The 20,386-nt window shown below is 42.3% G+C and overlaps 2 protein-coding genes across 4 annotated transcripts; both read left to right on the forward strand.

The window, feature by feature from the left end:
* Positions 1–4,745: 4,745 nt before the first annotated feature.
* On the forward strand, positions 4,746–13,828 carry LOC137603627 (high-affinity choline transporter 1-like). 3 transcript variants are annotated; one of them, XM_068327265.1, is made up of 9 exons: positions 4,940–5,072; positions 6,769–6,885; positions 9,338–9,392; positions 9,778–9,933; positions 10,023–10,171; positions 10,254–10,397; positions 10,716–10,869; positions 11,199–11,416; positions 11,861–13,828. In XM_068327265.1, exons 4-9 carry the CDS (start codon positions 9,801–9,803, stop codon positions 12,380–12,382), a joined length of 1,320 nt encoding a protein of 439 aa, XP_068183366.1. In that variant the 5' UTR covers positions 4,940–5,072; positions 6,769–6,885; positions 9,338–9,392; positions 9,778–9,800; the 3' UTR covers positions 12,383–13,828. The 3 variants fall into 3 exon arrangements, with proteins under 3 accessions (XP_068183364.1, XP_068183366.1, XP_068183365.1); XM_068327263.1 differs by lacking the exon at positions 9,338–9,392 and having other exon boundaries at positions 4,746–5,044; XM_068327264.1 differs by lacking the exon at positions 9,338–9,392.
* A 2,439-nt stretch (positions 13,829–16,267) lies between these two features.
* LOC137604047 (high affinity choline transporter 1-like) lies at positions 16,268–19,958 on the forward strand. The gene is made up of 8 exons (XM_068327976.1): positions 16,268–16,343; positions 16,614–16,721; positions 16,807–16,962; positions 18,543–18,617; positions 18,806–18,913; positions 19,019–19,240; positions 19,448–19,659; positions 19,746–19,958. Exons 1-8 carry the CDS (start codon positions 16,268–16,270, stop codon positions 19,956–19,958), a joined length of 1,170 nt encoding a protein of 389 aa, XP_068184077.1.
* The last annotated feature ends 428 nt before the right edge of the window (positions 19,959–20,386 follow it).

The raw sequence follows: 20,386 nt of genomic DNA on the forward strand, positions 1-20,386 counted from the left end.
ATGACAGGAAAAGGTAGAGAGTTGGTTGACATGATGCAGAGGAGGAAGGTAGACATACTGTGTGTCCAGGAGACCAGGTGGAAAGGTAGCAAGGCTAGAAGTTTAGGAGCAGGGTTCAAGTTGTTCTATCATGGTATAGATGGGAAGAGAAATGGAGTAGGAGTTATCTTGAAGGAGGAGTTTGTTAGGAATGTCCTGGAGGTAAAATGAGTGTCGGATAGAGTGATGAGTCTGAAGCTAGAAATAGAAGGTGTGATGTTCAATGTTGTTAGCGGGTATGCTCCACAGGTAGGATGTGAGCTGGAGGAGAAGGAGAAATTCTGGTCGGACTTTGATGAAGTGATGCAGAGCATGCCTAGAAGTGAGCGAGTTGTCATTGGAGCAGACTTCAATGGACATGTTGGTGCAGGAAACAGAGGTGATGAGGAGGTGATGGGCAGGTTTGGTATCCAGGAGAGGAACGCAGAAGGACAGATGGTAGTTGACTTTGCAAAAAGGATGGAAATGACTGTAGTGAATACTTTCTTCCAGAAGAGGCAGGAACATAGGGTGACCTATAAGAGTGGCGGTAGGAGCACACAGGTAGACTACATCTGGTGTAGACGGTGTAACCTGAAGGAGATCAGTGACTGTAAAGTAGTGGTAGGTGAGAGTGTAGCCAAACAGCATAGGATGGTGGTGTGTAGGATGACTCTGGTGGTGAGGAAGATCAAGAGGGTAAAGACAGAGCAGAAGACGAAATGGTGGAACCTGAAAAAGGAAGAGTGTTGCATGACTTTTAGGAAGGAGTTAAGACAGGCTCTGGGTGGTCAGGAGGTGCTTCCAGATGACTGGAAAACTACAGCTAATGTGATCAGGGAGACAGGTAGGAGAGTACTTGGTGTGTCATCTGGAAGGAAAGTAGATAAGGAGACTTGGTGGTGGAATGAGGAGGTACAGGAGTGTATACAGAGAAAGAGGTTAGCTAAGAAGAAGTGGGACACTGAGAGGACTGAGGAGAGTAGACAGGAGTACAGGGAGATGCAGCGTAAGGTGAAGGTAGAGGTAGCAAAGGCCAAACAAGAAGCTTATGATGACTTGTATGCTAGGTTGGACAGTAAGGAGGGAGAGACTGATCTATACCGGTTGGCAAGACAGAGAGACAGAGATGGGAAGGACGTGCAGCAGGTTAGGGTGATTAAGGATAGGGATGGAAGTCTATTGACAGGTGCCAGTAGTGTGATGGGAAGATAGAAAGAGTACTTTGAAGAGTTGATGAACGTGGAAAATGAGAGAGAACAAAGACTAGAAGAGGTGACTGTTGTGGACCAGGAAGTAGCAAAGATTAGTCAGGATGAAGTGAGGAGGGAATTGAAGAGGGTGAAGAGTGGAAAGGCAGTCGGTCCTGATGATATACCTGTAGAGGTTTGGAAGTGTCTAGGAGAGGTGGCAGTAGAGTTTCTGACTGGGTTGTTCAACAGGATCTTAGATAGTGAGAAGATGCCTAAGGAATGGAGGAGAAGTGTGCTGGTGCCCATTTTTAAGAACAAGGGAGATGTGCAGAGTTGTGGCAACTACAGAGGAATAAAGCTGATGAGCCATACAATGAAGTTATGGGAGAGAGTAGTGGAAGCTAGACTAAGGGCAGAAGTGAACATTTGTGAGCAGCAGTATGGTTTCATGCCAAAACAGAGTACTACAGATGCAGTATTTGCTTTGAGGATGTTGATAGAGAAGTACAGAGAAGGCCAGAGGGAGCTGCATTGTGTTTTTGTAGATCTGGAGAAAGCTTATGACAGGGTGTCCAGAGAGGAACTGTGGTATTGTATGAGGAAGTCTGGAGTGGCAGAGAAGTATGTTAGAGCGGTGCAGGACATGTATGAGGACTGTAAGACAGTGGTGAGGTGTGTGTAGGTGTGACAGAGGAGTTCGAGGTGGGACTGCATCAGGGATCAGCTCTGAGCCCCTTCTTGTTGCTATGGTGATGGACAGGCTGACAGACGAGGTTAGACAGGAATCTCCATGGACTATGATGTTTGCAGATGACATTGTGATCTGTAGTGAGAGCAGGGAACAGGTGGAGGAGAAGCTAGAGAGGTGGAGGTTTGTCCTGGAAAGGAGAGGAATGAAGGTTAGCCGCAGTAAGACAGAGTACATGTGTGTGAATGAGAGGGACCCAAGTGGAAGAGTGAGGTTACAGGGAGAAGAGATCAAGAAGGTGGAGGATTTGAAGTACTTAGGCTCAACAGTCCAGAGCAATCTTTTCATTGCAGTGGTTCAGTTTGTGAGTTGCGTTTCTCTTAGTTGTCTGTTTTCTGTTGTTGGTATTGTCATTGTCATCATCATCATCAAATGGGAGTCAATGTGGCCCCTCCTATTCTAAGGGGTCATAAATCAAGACTCAAAGATGTGTTTTGTAATTTCCCACACTATATTGAATGCCAAAGATCACATCACATATCAGACAGCAACATAGATAGGGACGTAAGATGGCACACCAGAGGACAAGTTGTGACCTGTCTAACTACTGTTCACACTGTTGTGGAGCCCTGGGGATATTAGGATGGATTGTTTCTTGATTGGGTGTGTATCATTCTGAGTCATATAGGCTGCAATGCATGCTATGGCTTGCTTTATCAGAATTACTTTATTGATCCCCGAGGGATTCTAAAAAAAAAAAAAAAAAAAAACAAGATTAGAGAGCTACAAATAAGTAGTAATAACTAAGAATACATAAGATCAAAAGGTATAAAAGGTATAAGAGGTTATGTACAGTATTTTGTGTCCAAGCAGTTGATGTCCTAAGTCACTGAGCAATGAAGCTGTCTTCTGTCTAAGAGTTAAGAGTGATGAAAGAAGAGGAGTTGAAGGAGGGTGAGGTATGAATCTGTACTGGTTTGGTAACTTTGACATAGGATGGGTTTAATACTGCCCTACGGTAGAACAACAAGGGCTTCATTGAGACTTTTCTACTCTGCTAGCTCTACTTTTGTGTGACATTTAGCTTCAGGCCATTAATGTACAATATTCAATCGACGATTCTTTGTCATTAAGACTCATGGTTCTCGTGTGTCTAAATGACACGTGTGTTATACCGTTTTCTGAAGTATGCTGGCGGCGTTAAACAAACAGAGGCATGTTCCAACAAATGCAGACCAGATCCAGTTCCATCTAAAGGGTGTCAGAGCTCAGATACCAGTTTAATTTTCTGTTGGATCTTTTAAATGTGAAATCATTTGCTCATGAATCATTTTAGCTTAACGCTCTGATAATTTACTTCTACGGTTTTAGTAGAGCTGTGGTTAAAGAGCTCAGACGGGGCAGAACTGATAAAAGCTTGTCCTCCAAACTAGAGCGTTTATCACTCAGGAAGGCATTTTTCTTTCAAAACTATCAGGGACTGATGACATTGACTGGGGTAAATCTATGTCACTGGGCTAGCTTGCTGTGGTGTGCTAAATGAGATTAGCACTGCTCATAATCAAATTGTTTTGGGTGCTCACATGTGTGAACAGAGGATTCCTCAAAGCTGGTCTCATTGTAGATTTTTAGATTCATCCAAAAAGGACATTTGCATCCACATGTCACCAAACAGAATGAGTCAAAAGTTACAGAGCCCATATTTCCCAACATGCAAATGAAAACATACATCTCCCTGGAAACATTTTGGAACTGCAACAAAGACCTAGTTCTTTTAATATTCAAAATGTTATATTCCATCAAGAGTAGGACTTTTCTTTATCAAACAGAGATCAGTGGTTTAGTTTCCACATACAGTTTTATATCCATGTTGTTTGTAATTGTAAGAACATAAAGTGACCACCTATTAAGGATTTTTACACATAGTGCTGTGGGTGTCATCATTTAAACTGATTGGGTGTGTCCAACTGACCTGTATACCTATGCAATAGACACAAATGCCTCAAAGGCAATATTCACCTTCGTCATAGAGAAACTGTACTAGCAAAACAACCCCAACCTCATGGAAGAAGGTTGGAGTTGTTCTCGTCTTCAAGTGCTTTGCCACACTGTGGGTTACGGATCTCCTCAATCAATCAATCAATCAAGTTTTATTTATAAAGCACTTGATCACATCGTCAGACATTTTAAAGCGCTTTGACAGACAGAGAAACTCAACTGAACCCTCCAGAGCAGGCACAAAGGACAGCGGGGGGAGGAAAAACTCCTTCATTGAGGTAGAAACTCCAGTTAGGACCTGGACTCTGGAGGGCGGTCATCCACTTTGACCAGTTGGGTAGAAAAGAGAGAGAGAGAGAGAGAGAGAGAGAGAGAGAGAGAGAGAGAGAGAGAGAGAGAGAGAGAGAGAGAGAGATAGGCCAGATAGTGTCAGTGTCTCATTACGTTACAAAGCGGTGATGTTTTGTAATTGTCAGCGTTCGTGTGTTCGTTCGTGTGTTCGTTCGTGTGTTCGTTTGTGTGTTTGTTCGTTCTAAAGCCTATCACAGCTGGTTATTGGTGTGAGCTGGGGTACACCCTATAGGTGTTGCCAGAGTTTCGCAGGGGCCACACATAGACACGCACACACTCATGGATGATTTGAAGTGATTTAGCAATTTATATAAGCTGTGTTTTTTGGAGGTGTAAATAATCCCTGCACACATGGGGAGAACATACAAACTCCACCCAGGAAGGAATCAAAGCAGAACATTTTTGATGTGAGGAAACAGAGCTACCCCCTTCATCACTGTGCCGCCCATAAGTAAACTTGAAACCAGTTTTTCTTTTTTTTCTATGCTGCAGGGCCTTTCCCAATAGTTTTACACTGCTTCTGTGGAATGTGTCCTCCTTCAATGAGAATCATTTCGCAGTTCCAGTCAGCGCACTCCGCAGTCAGCTCGTGGATAAGACAGTCCGTCCATTATGGCTCTCAACGTCCCAGGAGTGATAGTTATGGGGATTTTCTACCTGCTGGTTCTTGGGACCGGAATCTGGGCTTCATTTAAGTCCAAAAAGAAGCAGAAAAAAAGTGCAGCCACCGGAATGGAGATGGCCCTGCTGGGAAACCGGAGCATCAACTGGGTGGTGGGGATCTTCACCCTGACAGGTGAGGAGAGAAACAGGACGACTGAATTGTGAGTCTCCCGTCAGCTGTACTTTTGGAATGAGAGCACACAGAGATTTATCTCAAATTAATCTCCAATCTGGTCGATAAGAAAATGACAGTTCAGTTGATTGTAGCTTGAAGGAATATCTTTGTTTAACAATCAGTAAACATACAAATAGTGGATGTTGCTAAACCTCCCAGTCCCTCGGACTAACGGTAGTATAGATGTACAGGAATCTGACAGCAGAAGAAACGCATTATCTCTGGAGGATTCTGTTGTTGAACCCCCGCCTTTGGGCCCGTTTGAAGTCTTTCTTTCTCATGCCTGGAATGCCAAAACTTTTATAGCTGTAATGGCCATTGTGTTGCTGCATCTCAAGGCTGCGTTAACCACAGCCAAACAGGTCGAACTGGGTCAACACTTAGGCGAGGCTTATTTACTCTTTTGCGGACCTCTTGAAAGCAGCGTCCAAACATGATATCATGTTCATGTTGATAAGACTCTAATCTAAACAGCATATTCCAATAATCCCAGTGCACAAATTGGACAGAATTTGCTTCAGAATAACTCAATGTATCACGTATCAGCAAACTATTTGTGTAAAAATAAATTTGATTAGAGAAATTTGTGATGCTTGTACTAAACAGCACTTTCAAGAAAGATGAACCAGTGAATGCCAAAGTTGGAAACTTTTGGCAGACAAGAGGACAGGCAGGGGAAAATCCATTTAATACTGTTCGGCATTGAAATCCAGGATTTTTATTTTTATTTTTTTTAGCAGTGGAACAATGAAATGTTTGTAGTTCTAAACTGATTTTCTTTAAGATAAAATATTTTGATATAGAATTACTTTTTTGACATTTCCTGGTAGGATTGATGAGGTGATAGGTGTGTTCCTACCTGCAGCAAAAAAAAAAAAAAAATTCATTCAGAAGAATCACACAGATGGCTGACGTGTGAAATGAGTGTGTTGAAAAGGCAGCATAGGGGAACACACACACACACACGCACACACACACACACACACACACACATCCGGAGGCAAGCCACTGTGTCACTGCCTGGCAAACAGACTGGATTCCTGGGACAAGAATATACACGATACAGACTCGTTCACAAGATCTTGCATTTATTCCCGTGTTTAACACTACTTTAAATGTTGCAAATACATGTGTAAAAATACATACAGTGAATAAACTGTACCTTAGAGGTTTAACTTGCAATGATAGACCTGTAACTACATAACTGTAGTTGTGAAATATGTGACACATGACATGCATTTCAATGAATCAGCTGAGACGTCCTGCAGTAGCCGAGGGGGATATGGGTAGAGAGGCTGAGGGAATTATCATCACTAGGCTTGAACAACGTGGGAAAAATGAGCTCTAAATAAATAGTGAGGTATCTTGAACAATGTTTACCTTTTAATTTACAGTATTTATATTCATTCTGTTCAGTTACACGTAGATCCAGTTAGGCCAGATTGTAGGTCTCTGCTGCAGGTTTAGGGTGTTACGTTTTCGAGAGCGGTTTCAATCCTATTGAGGCAACAAGGCAAAGCAATGGCAGGAGTTACAAACGTTATGGTGTGGTGAACTCAGTGAGATTATTAATGATGAGAGACTCAACCTGTGGTTCTCAGGCCAGACTGTACTTTAAACTGCTCTTGGGCTCTGAGTAGAAATGTGATTTCCTCTCTTGTGTTCATCTTTCCTTCCTCTAGCATCGTGGGTTGGGGGAGCCTTCATTGTTGGGACGGTTGAGATGATGTGCACGCCGTCTTTGGGACTAATCTGGACAACAGTGTCGATGTTGGGATTCACCTCATCCTGTGTTCTTGGTAAGACTTCAAAATCACACCTGAAAGGAAACTGTAGACTGATTGGCTGTTTTGTGTATTTCTTTTTCTTAACTTTTTTTTCTTAGTAAGACAACAAGAGACGGTCTATATTTACCAGACTTTGATAAGAGGAAAGGTCTCAGGGATTTTTGTACCTTTTCAATTACAAAAAAGAGAGAAAATAATCTGGTCTTTTATACCACTTTAAGCCATCCCAACAACAGATTTATATTTTACAACACTCAGATTTTCACTACTTGGCTTCCTGAAGGGGTTAAAAATCTCGTGGCCTGCCCTTTCCTGTCTGAATAGCCTACCAGCTTCCAAGCCACACACACACACACACACACACACACACACACACACACACACACACACACACACACACACACACACACACACGTAAATACTTCACATTCCAGTAGTCAACACATTTCTCTGCCTTTCAGTGATATATGTAAAAACTACACAAAGTAAAACTGATGTCTATAACACATAATTTTGTGTTTGAGTGTTTTCAGCTGTAAAGCTCATGTTGCCTACATTCAGTTGTGTGAGCACTCCGCTCTGCCAGTCCAGACTGTCTCAAGTCTCCCCGACAACACGCCTTGGATCACAGCTGACCTCAAGGCTCTTCTGAACAAAAAGAAGGCCTTCAGGTCTGCAGTCACAGACGGTCTGAGGAGGGTCCGGCGCTGCCTGAAGGACAAACTGAAGGAGTGCAGGGACGCCTACCTAGAGCCGGAAGTGTGGTCAAGCGACAGTTTTACAACACGAGGGAGGTGTGGTCCAGTATGAGACTAACTGGGTTTGGAGCAAGGACCATAAACGGGGGTTCTGTGGAGCTGAACTGCTCTTTTTTAACAGGTTTGGCTGTTAGCCCTTAGCATTTCCCCCATCTGTGCTCCACATGTCACACTACCCTCACCAGTCTCCCCACCCCTGCTGTATCCACCCCCTCTTCTGCAATCCCTTCTGGTGAATCATTCAGTCCCTCCACCAGCCCTTTGCAGTTCTTCTCATCTACCCCCAGCTCTACTGAAGGTAGAGTCTGACCATAGACCAGCTTAGGAGACAGCTTGAGGGACTTCACCAGAATAAGGTAGTTCAGTCAGAATGACCTTTGATTTCTTCAGCATCATCATCATCATCATCATCATCCATCCTTTGGTGCTTGGTGAGAAGCTGAAGGTGATGGGGGTGTACTCACCTGTCATCTCTACCTGAGACAAGAGACCACAGCCTGTCAGACTGGGTCGAACCTTGTCAGGTGTCAAAGCTCAGTGGACAGTGTTGCCTCCATTCCTGTTCAGCTCAAACAAGTCTGACTTTAAACACGACTCTGGATCAAACGCCAGTGAGTCAAATGGATTCAACAAAGTGGTAAAAAAAAAAAGTCTCAGTAATCAGAGGCAGACTGGGGAACATGGGAGCAGTGGTGGAGGTCAGGACAGTTCATGAAGTATTACCCCAACTCCGTCAAAGATAACCCCAACCATCCTGTAGAACACACACACACACACACGCGCACACACACACACATGCAATCTGCTTTCATAGGTTATGTTAATATGTTGAATATTGCTTAACTCGTGTTCAGATCTTTTTTATTAATGAAATCCCGCGTTGGTGCGTATTCGTATGTTTCCCTAGGTATGAATGCATATCGCTCATTCCAAGTAAACTGTTAAGATTCACCCACGGAATTTTGAGGTTTATGATCATAACCATTTTTTTTTGTAACACTTGCAGTAAAACATTTGTTGAGCTCATGCACCATTTTCTGAAAGTTTTTTAGCACATTTTATTCTGAGATGTGTTTTTCTCCTACCCCGTCACAAAAGTTAACAAGTTCAACAGTAATTTTAGACAAAAACAATAAGACATACAAAATGTTATTCACTTCAGAAAGTGTCCTTTTGTTCAAAATCAACAATTGATAGTCTGAATTATTTCATCTTGTGTTTTTATTTTATATACAACATTCAGAAATAAATGTCTTCGCATAAAACTACAGTTTGACTTCAAAATTTAAAATAACATATTTTATGTTTATTATTGCAATTATAAACTATGTGTATGATTGTTATTACCACTATAACAACATTACTGTTTCCTCTCCTAAGAAAAAAATCAAACTGTGATGAGTGGAACATTTTGACCCAAACTGCACAGTTTTCATGGAATGACCCATATGGTATACATATATTTATGTATGTATGTATGTATGTATTAATACTGGTGTTTCAAATATTAGACCAATGCCAAATATTAATATTTGTTTGTCTGATTGTCTGATTCTGTGTGAAGTTGTGAGTTATGCTATCTATCTATGTATCTATCTATCTGTTCCTCCATCCATCCATTCCTCCATCCATCTATCTATCATCCATCTGTCCATCCATCTTTCTATCTATCCATCTATCATGTATCTATCCATCTATCTGTCTAGTGATGGTACCACAGTGCCATCTACAGTCTCAAGACAACAACTGATGGTATCGACCGTAAGTTACTGTTTACACACATTGCTCTCTAATTTCTTGACAGAAAGTCACATAGTCGTAGCATCGTAGTGAGACTTATCACTGAAATGCTAACACTTAGAACACATACAGAGTCTTGTTTCTGACTATAAAACCTGTTATGGACATGATGGGAGATGAAGGGATTAGACTAACTCTGACAGGATTAGCTCTTAACCGAGGCTAATTGTTTAATTTTGGGATAGTGAAAATACATTAAAAAATGTAATGTAATGTAATGTAATGTAATATTTAGTGTTGTCTTTTCTGTCTTGTTCAATGAGAAAATGCAATGTTAAACTGATTATTATATTAATCTTTTCTTAGCGGTTTCTTCTAATTTTGATGTCTGTCTTTTCAATTGAAGGGGGTCTTGTCCTTGCAAAACCAATGAGAGAGAGAAACTATGTGACGATGCTCGACCCATTCCATATCAAGTATGGAAAAGCGATAACGGCTGGACTGAGTCTGGCTTCAGTTGTTAACGATATTGTTCTCTTGACCACAACACTGATTGGTTTAGGTAGGTTTGCAGTTTAAATATGAGAACTTACATAACTGAATGTGAACGGCTAATTTTCATGAATACAACCCAAACCATGTGTTTCCCAGGAGGGATGATGAGTGTGGTTCTGGATTTGCCTTTTACTGTTTGCATGTGGATCTCTTCTGCTGTCACTGTGACCTACACCCTGCTGGGAGGTCTCTACTCTGTGGCCTACACAGATGTTATACAACTCATCCTTGTATTCATTGGTTTGGTGAGTTTATCATTACAAGAGAATAAAAATAAGTAATGTGTCGTACGTACGTGTGTTGTTTAAGTTCACTTTGTCTCTGCAGTGCATCTGTGTTCCATTTGTTTTGACGAATCCTTCCACCTTGGACATTGGTCAGACTCTGATGAACAACACCTTAAACGCTCCTTGGATTGGACAACCAGAGCTGAAGAAGACCTGGATCATGATTGATCATTTCGTTTTATTAGTAAGGAGGCAACAACACAGGCTGTGTCAAATATGTTTTATGCATTTTAGAACGTCCAGAGTTCATTGAATATATGTATTATGTTTAGACACGCCAAAATAAGTTGGAAGTGGATAAGTTGCTTCAGACGGAAAGATTGTGATTGTTTTGTCTACAAGAAAATGTATGGAGGGTATTTTCTTGGAGGGCAGCTGTAAAGTTCAAGGAAGTTTCACCAAGAGCTGAAGTGATTGTTTTTGTTTTAGTCTGATGTCTAGGATAAAGTTGGTATTTTTGAAGTAGATTCTAAACTAACTGATGAACTGGTTCATTCTTAAGGCAGTTAAGTCTATGGGATCTCAGTACTTCCACCAGAGGACCTTGTCAGCTTCTTCTCCGTCCACAGCCAGGATCACATGCATCGTTGCTGGTTTCCTGTTACTTCTATTTGGGATACCTCCTACACTCCTTGGAGCAGCTGTTTCCTCCACAGGTAATAATGTTGTGCCTTGACTTGATGATCCAAAATAGACCTGGAGTAGATGATGGACACTCTCAGAACTCCTGCCTTCACATCAACACACCAAACATGAGAGAAAGACCCAACCCTTTACTCTAAAATGTTAGAAGTCAGCCTCATTGAATTGATGTGGTTTTATTAAAGCAACACACTTTAGTCACAAACTCCTCCATGCTTTATGTTAGTCCAAGAGAGGCCTCTTATATATTTGTTTACCAAGACCCATTGGGTGTCTTCTAAAATACAAGTGTTGATAGCAGACAGCCCAATCAGCCTTTTCACTCTGCATTCCCATACTTCAGACTGGAACCAGACCACCTATGGTTCTCCATCTCCATATGAACGTGGAGAAGCTGCTATGGCTCTCCCCATCGCTCTGCAGCACCTCACCCCCACCTTCATCTCCATCATCGGGATTGGCTGTGTGGCCGCCGCTGTGATGTCATCAGCCGACTCTGTTTTGCTTGCAGCAGCTTCAGTCTTCACCTCTGATATATACAAGAGCATCCTGAGACCTCGGGTAAGAGAAATGCATGTCAAGCAAGACAATATAATTAGATGAGATGATCGAACCCATCATGTCTTCAGGTTCTTATCCAAAGGGCTCCATGGAAAGACCGACAACCGCTCATTCTCACACTCAGGCCTACAGTCAATTTAGAAGGTCACATTAAAATGCCATGTTTTTGGAGGTATGAGGCAGCATAAGAACCCAAACAGAACCTATGAAGACATGTGGAGAACATGTAAACTCCTCAAAGAATGGGTCCTGGAATAAAAACCAAGAACCTAAGTGTTGTTAGTCGCTGTGTTAGTGTGTTCATAATGTGTTAAAGATTTCTAAAGTAGCAGGGATAAAGTATAGACTCTAAAGGAATGGAGGTAGGACAGCAGTTATAAAGCTCCTTTGAAGCATGAGTCATTTATAGTTCATTCATTCTTTTTTCTACAATTTCTTCTTCAGGCATCAGACCGAGAGAATCAGTGGGTGATCCGTGTTTCTGTGGTGGTCGTGGGCCTGATCGGTACATCACTGACGGGCCTAAAAAACAGCATTATAATGTTTTGGTTCCTGGGCGCTGAAATATCCTCCATCATCATTTTCCCTCAACTCCTTTGTGTCGTCTACTTCAACATCTGCAATGGTTATGGAGCTGTTATGGGCTTTGTGGTGGGCGTGACAGTAAGACTGCTCAGTGGAGACAAGTCAATGGGATTAGAACCAGTCATATATTTCCCAGGATGCACTCTGGAGGATGGTGTTTATGTCCAGTACGCTCCAATTAAGATCATCTCCATACTGTGTACCATTGCTGCCATCTTGTTGTTCTCCTACCTGGCTTCTGTCCTCTTCAACAAAGGTGTTCTACCTGAGAAGTGGGATGTGTTCAAAGTGAAAGCCCAGCACTCACCAGTCCCACTGGAACCATTAGGTGGCGCCGCAGAAGGCAATGAGGATGAGAAATTGAAATCACTCTCAGTCTGAACTGTCAGAGATGATTTGCATTGAGTTATTCATGTTAATGTGTTCATATGTATTGTTCTCTTTATTGTGCATTTCGTTTACCAATGCAGTGAAATGCAGGTTGTAAAGACGATTAACATTTAACAAAAATAAGAAACTGAGTTTTATTTTATTACATGTTAACATTTCAGCTATATGTATGCTGTCGGTGAAACCAGGAATCTCAGAGTGAAGCCAGGAGGTGAATAAAAACTAAATTTGTTTAAGGTTCCTCAGTTGCAGTGGTAGTTGATGGGACAGATGATTGGCAGATGTTTGGAACTCTAGCCAAGAAGAGTAAACCCAACGTGAGACTGGACAGTTAAATGACTAATACGTCATTATTTATTCCCCCTTATTGTAGGATGTAAGTGGAAGGATGTGGCGTATGTTTAAGGTCCTCCAGATGCTCCTCTGGAAAGCTGAATATGATTGTGGTCTCAATATCAAGCTTGTGATAAACTGGAAGATGAACCCCAAGAAATGGCAGGAGAGTTGACAGATATGGACACCATATAGATTCTCCTCCAGATTGCTGTTTTTGGCTCCCTCTGCCTGCTGGTGTGTGATAACTCTAAATTTGGTTGGTTCTAGTGAAATGTGTGTCAACTGCCCAGAGTCACTTCCTTTTTTTGGCAATTTTTTGCCTGTTTTGTCCCTTCCATTTTCACCCTCCCTCTCATTTTATGTTGATTGGATAAGTATTTGAACCCTGTCTTTTGGGTTCATTTTGTCGGATCGTGTGTATTGTTTGTTTCCTGACTCACATGTGAGTTAGAGAATTAGAACCTTTTTTTCTCCAATTTTGAACCCAACTGGTTTCTTGAGTGAGTCTTCTGCCAGTCATGTTTAGAAGCACCTGCCCTTGCCTGTCCGTCTGTATCAGTGCCTGTACCTGGACTCCATTTTGCCTGCTGAACTGTGTGTGAATGAATCATTATTCTGATCTGCGACTGATTCCCAGTTTGAGTCATGACAAGATAGTTCAAATTAGAAAAAAGCCAGAGGCTGCACCTCCCCCCAACATGCAGGACCAACAAACTTAAGAACTCCTTCATCCCCCGAGCCATTAAAGTGCTCAACTCCTCTCTGGGGCAGACGAAGAAGAGAGTCCACACAAGAGCTGAGGGATGACACAAGCAATACACCAAAAACAATACAAACACTACAGACACTTCACTCTACCCATGCCTATCTGGGCCTGTTTATTTATGCCATTTTATTCCCATGCCTATTTATGCCTTTCTATTTTTATACTCTTGATGGGTTATTTATTACTCTTTCTATTTGGTGTTGTTACTACTACTTATGAATGGTGCTTTCTGTGTGCTTTTTCTGTGTTTTTGTGTACTCACTGTACTGTGTGTAGTGCGACGGAGAGTTAATTTCCCTGATGGAACCTCCTTAAGGGATCAATAAAGTTCTACTCTACTCTAAATGCTTCCAAAGAGTCGTAGATGTATTTCTCCATCACTTTAGTCTCTGGGGCTGAGAAGGAGAAGAATATCCCCCTCCACGAAGAAAGGATGTATGGCACTGGGGTCCTGCAGGTGGGGAAAGCTGAGGGCTGTTGTTCAAAGGTGAGGGAGGTAATAATGCCGGTACTGTATTGTGAATCAGGTAATAATGCCGGTAATGACAGGCCCTGGAACAGGATTCCGGAGTGTAATGGAAATTTGTATTGTGTGTGTCCTGAATTGACTCTTATCATGTCATTACTGAGAACTTGCTTCAAAACCTCTCCATGCAACCGCTGGGCTAAGTCACATCTTAGTTTGTTTGGACAAAGAGGTCACAGCAGGTCACAGCCCATCAAACCAGATGCAGCAGACCCAGTACCTGTCTCAAAGGAGAACCGATGGAGAGGAGATGGAGACCTGTTTTCAGTCAAGGTGTAAGATGTTTTATGGGTGCATGAAAGCCTTTAAATTGCATTCCAATGTGTAATAAAGATTTCTTAGGTTTCTTAGTTTTGGTGTGATAGGTTTGGTGCATTCCAAAGGTGTAAGGTCTCCTGATACAGATGGTTTACGAGTGCGTGAAAGCCTCCTACACTGCATTCTCGAGGGTGGTGATGTTTATTCCTCAGCGGGGGGTACCACCAAAAGGAGGGCTGCCTGAGAGCTGGAACTGGCCATTCCTGCTCGCATGCAGGCCTTTCTTCTTAAAAGGTATAAAAGGTGAGGAGTTTCATACTCCAGGAAGAAAGAGAGAGTCAGCTGCGGGTTACATACGGACGCCCAGCCTGGTTGAAGCTACTCTGCCTGGGTTGTAGGCTCTCCTTCCCTGTGTCAAGGTACGAGGCGAAGCATATTTGGAATGCCACCATATATTGCCTTAGCTCAACCAAATATTTATTTGTTTGTTTATTACTATGCTCTGTGGGGAATGAAACCACCAGTTTATTCTAGCATCATAGAATTGTTTCTGTGCTCTGTGGGGAATTAAACTACAAGTTTATTCTAGCATCATAGAATTGTTTCTGTGCTCTGTGGGGAATTAAACTACAAGTTTATTCTAGCATCATAGAATTGTTTGTTTGCATTGCTATGCGCTGCAGGGACTAAACGACACATTTGGTCTAGCATCATAGAGGTCTTTTGACTTATTGTTTGTTTGTTTGTTTGTTTGTACGTATTGTTTCTTAGCATTTCTATTCTCTCCGTGTAATAAATCACACATTCATTATAGCCCTAGAGGAGTGGTTTGATTCATTGTGTGAGTGAGTTTTCTGTGTACCCACCTCCTACGAACCTATTTATTAAAGTTTTTCACAAAACACGGAGGTGGCGTCAAGGAATCAGATAGACAGAGGTAGACGGCAAGCTCAGAGGATTTTCAGTGGATTTAACGAAACGTTTCTGGAAAGACCCCATGTTGCATCCAGGATGGACAGTCATCACCTGCATAGCTTCCGCCAATAAAGTAAGTTGCTGACCATGGTGTTTGATCATGTTGACTTATGTCGATCACTCCGGCTGAACTGGTTACTGTCGGATGGGTTCATGAGGTTCATCAGATTGATCCATCAAGCTCACGATAACCTGGCACAACAGGGGAGTAGGATGACACAGAATCTCAATTCGAATGTAATGAAACAAGCAGAAATGTAAAAGTCCAAGCAGGCAAACAAGGCTGACGAGGGGTAGACAACAGACAAAGTCCTGGGATAAGACAGATTCACTAAAGAAGAGCCAGGCAGGAACCAGGAGTTCTAGACAGTAAGATTAAAACTAAGAGTAGTAGTAGCTTGTTTAGGAAGGTCATCATAGAGTCATATATTCAAGATATTACCTTTTCCTGATAGGGAACAGGATGTACTGTGCTCCCATCTCATCATCTACCTCTCATTAGTTATGTTATTAGGGCAACACCAAACATTCTAAAGTCTTCCTGTCTGATGAGGATTGCATTCAATGTTGTGTGGACTCTTCAACGCCAACCAGTGGTCATCAAGGCACTCTACCTTTTCCTCAGTTTGACAGTACAACTAAATAATAACCCTTGGCGTTCATGCAGCTTGGTAAACACACAGAGCTGAGTCATAAAAGTACGAAAAATGTTTCCGTACAGGTTCTGGACTGCTGGTGGTTCAGTGTCATTCTTCCTCAGGCACTTTGGATATCAATAGAACAAGCTGAGAGAAACGTATCTTTATTTTGACTCATAAAATATAAGATAAAAAGACATAAAAAAAAATAATAATGTGCAACTGTTGATATTAAACTGAAATTTTAAAAAAAAAGTACACATTAAAAGTAGAAAATGGTAGCAGAGGGAGGTGGACCATGTTTCATTTGGTAGAGATAGTCCCTTGACTGCCATCATCTTTGATAGCAGATAGTTGAGAAGGCAGTTAAATGTATCATGGCCGTTAACGTCCCAGGACTGATAGTGATGGTGGTTTTCTACCTGCTGGTCCTTGGGACCAGAATCTGGAAAAGTAGAGCCACTGGGATGGAGATGGTCCTGCTGGGAAACCGGAGCATCAACTTGGTGTTATGAATCTTCACGATGACAGGTGGGTATTTCACTTGGGGAAAAAAAGCATTGGATGCAACACTGTCTCGTTGTAATTTCTGAAATGGTTGGAAAAAATCGGCACCAGTAGAAACTGGGACGTGATGATCCCCCAGACTGTCAATGACAACATGACTCCACTTTTTTTTAATCTCGTGTCCTAAAAATGACCTCTATGTTATCCATTCTGTAGCTTCGAGGGTCGGAGGAGCCTTTATTGTTGGAACTTTTGAGATCATGCACACGCCATCTATGGGACTGATCTGGGCAATTATATCAATGATGGCATTCAGCTCATCTTGTATTTTTTGTACAACTTTAAAATTTCACTTTTACTCATCATGAAAAACTTTCTCGATTTTTGATTTTGTCCTTTTCCAATATAGGGGGACTTGTCTTTGCCAAACCAATGAGAGAGAAGAACTATGTGACCATGCTGGACCCATTCCATATCAAATATGGGAAAGTGATAACAACTGGAATGAGTCTGTTTTCAATGATTTATGCTTTGATCCAATCAACCACAACACTTATTGGTTTAGGTATGTTTTTATCCATTTTTACTGGACCAACACGTTTCATAAATTAATGTCTATATTTACCTTCACTCAGTGGGATATAGACAATATTTGCCTGAGTAAATAAGGATTGGGCTTGGCTCTAACATCAAACTATCATTCTTTATTACAACATGTAGCCCTTGTTTCATAAAAGTAGATATTTTTGTTGGTTTTATCTAAATATATTGACTTGCAGCCAAAGTATCAACTGCAAATATTCATACATGCAAACGACTCAACAACAGCTGTGTTTGACAGGAGGAACCATGAGTGTGGTTCTGGATTTGCCCTTTTGTTAGCATGTGGATCTCCTCTGCTTTTGCTGTCCCCTACACCCTAGTGGGGGGTCTCTACTCTGGTCTACACAGCTGTTATACAACTCATACTTGTATTCATTGGCTTGGTGAGTTTATCATGACAAGGAAACAAAAATCCAAATGATTCCTCTAAAAGTTAATTATTTAATTTTCATTTGTCCCTGCAGTGGATCTGGACACCTTGGACATCAGTCAGACTCTGATGAACAACATCCCCCTGGATTGGACAACCAGAACTGAAGAAGACTTGGATCATGTTTGATCATTTCTTAATATTAGTAAACACTGTTCATATATTTTATTAATACATATCAGAACATTACATATGTTCATTCATTTTGACCATAGTTTACTGAGTTGACTTCAGACATTTGTCTATGCATGCCAAAATAAAGTTAACTATCCTAGTGTAGCTGCAAAGTGCAAGAAAGTTTCCTCATGAACTGAACAGATAATGATTGATTTTGCTGAAAACTATTATTTTTTTTAACTTAAACATAAATTCCAAATTTCAGTAAGTCAGACCTGTTCCAGGTGCATGTTGGACTCCAGCAGGGCTGCCCTCTATCACCGGTTCTGTTCATAATCTTTATGGACAGAATTTCTAGGTGCAGCCAGGGTCCGGAGGGAGTCCGGTTTGGGGACCAAAGGAATTCATCTCTGCTTTTTGCAGACGATGTTGTCCTGTTGGCCTTATCAAACCTGGACCTTCAGCTGCACTGGGACGGTTTGCAGCTGAGTGTGACTCAAGTGGGATGAGGATCAGCTCCTCTAAATCCGAGGTCATGGTTCTCGACCGGAAAAGGGTGGTGTGCCCTCTTCAGGTCGGTGGAGAATCTTTGCCCCAAGTGGAGGATTAAGCATCTTGGGGTCTTGTTCACAAGTGAGGGAAGGATGGAACGTGAGATTGACAGACGGATCGGTGCAGCTTCTGCAGTGATGCAGTCGCTGTTGGTCTGTGGTGGTGAAGAAGGAGCTGAGTCGTAAAGCAAAGCTCTGGATTTACCGGTCAATCTACGTTCCTACTCTCACCTATGGTCAGGAGCTTTGGGTCATGACCCAAAGGACAAGATCCCGGATACAAGCGGCTGAAATGAGTTTCTTCCGTAGAGTGGGGGGGCGCACCCTTAGAGATGGGGTGATGAGATCAGTCACCAGGGAGGAGCTCGGAGTAGAGCTGCTGCTCCTCCCCCTCGAGCGGAGCCAGCTGATGTGGCTCTAGCATCTGTTCCGGATGCCTCCTAGACGTCTCCCTGGGGAGGTGCTCCGGGTACATCCTACTGGTAGGAGACCTCAAGGAAGACCTAGGACACACTGGAGGTACTATGTCTCCCGGCTGGCCTGGGAACACCTCGGCCTCCCTCCGGAGGAGCTGGAGGAGGTGTCTGGGGAAAGAGAAGTAATGGCATCCCTGCTGAGACTGTTGACCCCATGACCCGGCCCCAGATAAGCGGTTGATGATGGATGGATAAATTCCAAACTAAGTGATGGACTGGTTCATCCTTCAGACCTTGAAGTCTTTGAGATCTCAGTGCTTCCACCAGAGGACCCTGTCAGCTTCTCCATCCACAGCCAGGACCACATGCATCGCTGCTGGTTTCCTGTTACTTGTTTAGGTAAGAGCCTTACCTAAGTTGGTGACTCTTTGGACAGGCAGTGAATATGTCTCCAAAAGTAAAAGTGTTGGTAGCAGAGAGTCCAATCATTCTTTCATCCCTCAGACTGGAACCAGACCACCTATGGTTCTCCATCTCCATATGAACGTGGAGAAGCAGCTTTGGCTCTCCCCATCGCCCTGCAGCACCTCACCCCCACCTTCATCTCCATTGTCGGGATTGGCTGTGTGGCTGCTGCTGTGATGTCATCAGCTGACTCAATGTTGCTTGCAGTCGCTTCTCTCTTCACCACAGATATATACATACAAGAGCATCCTGAGACCTCAGGTAAGAAAATGCACCAATCAAACAAAACAAAATAATACAATAATTGTACAATATAATCTCCTTCAAACAAAGCTTTGTGGAAAACTGGTGTCTTTCATGGTTGATATGCTGAATTGTACAGGGTACATCCTGGAGAAAGCTCTTTTGAAGCATGACAGTCATTTACAGTTAATTTTTTTTCTCTATAATTTCGTCTTTACACATCAGACCGAGAGAATCAGTGGGCAATCCATGTTTCTGTGGTGGTAACGGGCCTGATTAGTACATCACTGACGAGCATAAAAAACAGCATTTTGGTCTTCTGGTTCCTGGGTGCTGAAATATCCGTCACCATCATTCTCCCCCAACTCTTTTGTGTCATCTACTTCAACATCTCCAATGGTTATGGAGCTGTTATGGGCTTTGTGGTGGACGTAACGGTAAGACTGCTCAGTGAACATCACTAGGATTAGAATCAATCTTACATTTCCCAGGATGCACTCTGGAGGATGGTGTTTATGTCCAGTACGCTCCAGTTAAGACCATCTCCATACTGTCCACCACTGCTGCCATCTTGTTGTTCTCCTACCTGGCTTCTGTCCTCTTCAACAAAGGTGTTCTACCTGAGAAGTGGGATGTGTTCAAAGTGAAAGCCCAGAACTCACCAGTACCACTGACACCAGTAGGTGGCGCCACAGAAGACGATGAGGATGAGACGCTGAAAGAACTCTCCGTCTGAACTATCAGAGATGATTTGCATTGAGTTATTACTTGTTCATGTGTTCAAAAGTATTTTTATTTTGCCTTTATTTACCTATTTAGTAAAACACAAAGTTGTAATGACAACGGAAGATAGACATTGATTTCATTTAGACTATTCTCATTTATCTTGACTGTTTAAATGCTAACAGTGCAAAAACGATTCCAGCCAAGAGTCCTTTAAAAACTAAATTATTTACGGTTTCTCACTTGCTGTTGTTGAAATATTTTTGTACTACTTCACTGTCTATTTGCTTCAGTGTAGGATATAAGTAGAGGGAGGTGGAGTCCACAATTCAGGCAGGGTGCAGAGAACAGGTGGACTCAAAACATGAACAGGCAAGTAACACAGACTGGAGTCACAACAAAAATTAAAAATCCAGGCCAGATCGAAAGGAGTTTCCTGCT

Source organism: Antennarius striatus, chromosome 11, assembly GCF_040054535.1.
Source record: "Antennarius striatus isolate MH-2024 chromosome 11, ASM4005453v1, whole genome shotgun sequence".
Classification (NCBI taxonomy): Eukaryota; Metazoa; Chordata; class Actinopteri; order Lophiiformes; family Antennariidae; genus Antennarius; species Antennarius striatus.

What these genes read in the sequence shown, in the direction of transcription:
- LOC137603627 (XM_068327263.1), top strand. Translation starts at nt 4,861, where the DNA reads ATGGCTCTCAACGTCCCAGGAGTGATAGTTATGGGGATTTTCTACCTG. An exon ending in GGGGATCTTCACCCTGACAG is followed by an intron (nt 5,045 to 6,768) that starts GTGAGGAGAGAA and finishes TCCTTCCTCTAG; the next exon opens with CATCGTGGGTTGGGGGAGCC. An exon ending in TTGATCATTTCGTTTTATTA is followed by an intron (nt 10,398 to 10,715) that starts GTAAGGAGGCAA and finishes TTCATTCTTAAG; the next exon opens with GCAGTTAAGTCTATGGGATC.
- LOC137604047 (XM_068327976.1), top strand. Translation starts at nt 16,268, where the DNA reads ATGGCCGTTAACGTCCCAGGACTGATAGTGATGGTGGTTTTCTACCTG. An exon ending in TGGGACCAGAATCTGGAAAA is followed by an intron (nt 16,344 to 16,613) that starts GTAGAGCCACTG and finishes TCCATTCTGTAG; the next exon opens with CTTCGAGGGTCGGAGGAGCC. An exon ending in GATGGCATTCAGCTCATCTT is followed by an intron (nt 16,722 to 16,806) that starts GTATTTTTTGTA and finishes TTTCCAATATAG; the next exon opens with GGGGACTTGTCTTTGCCAAA.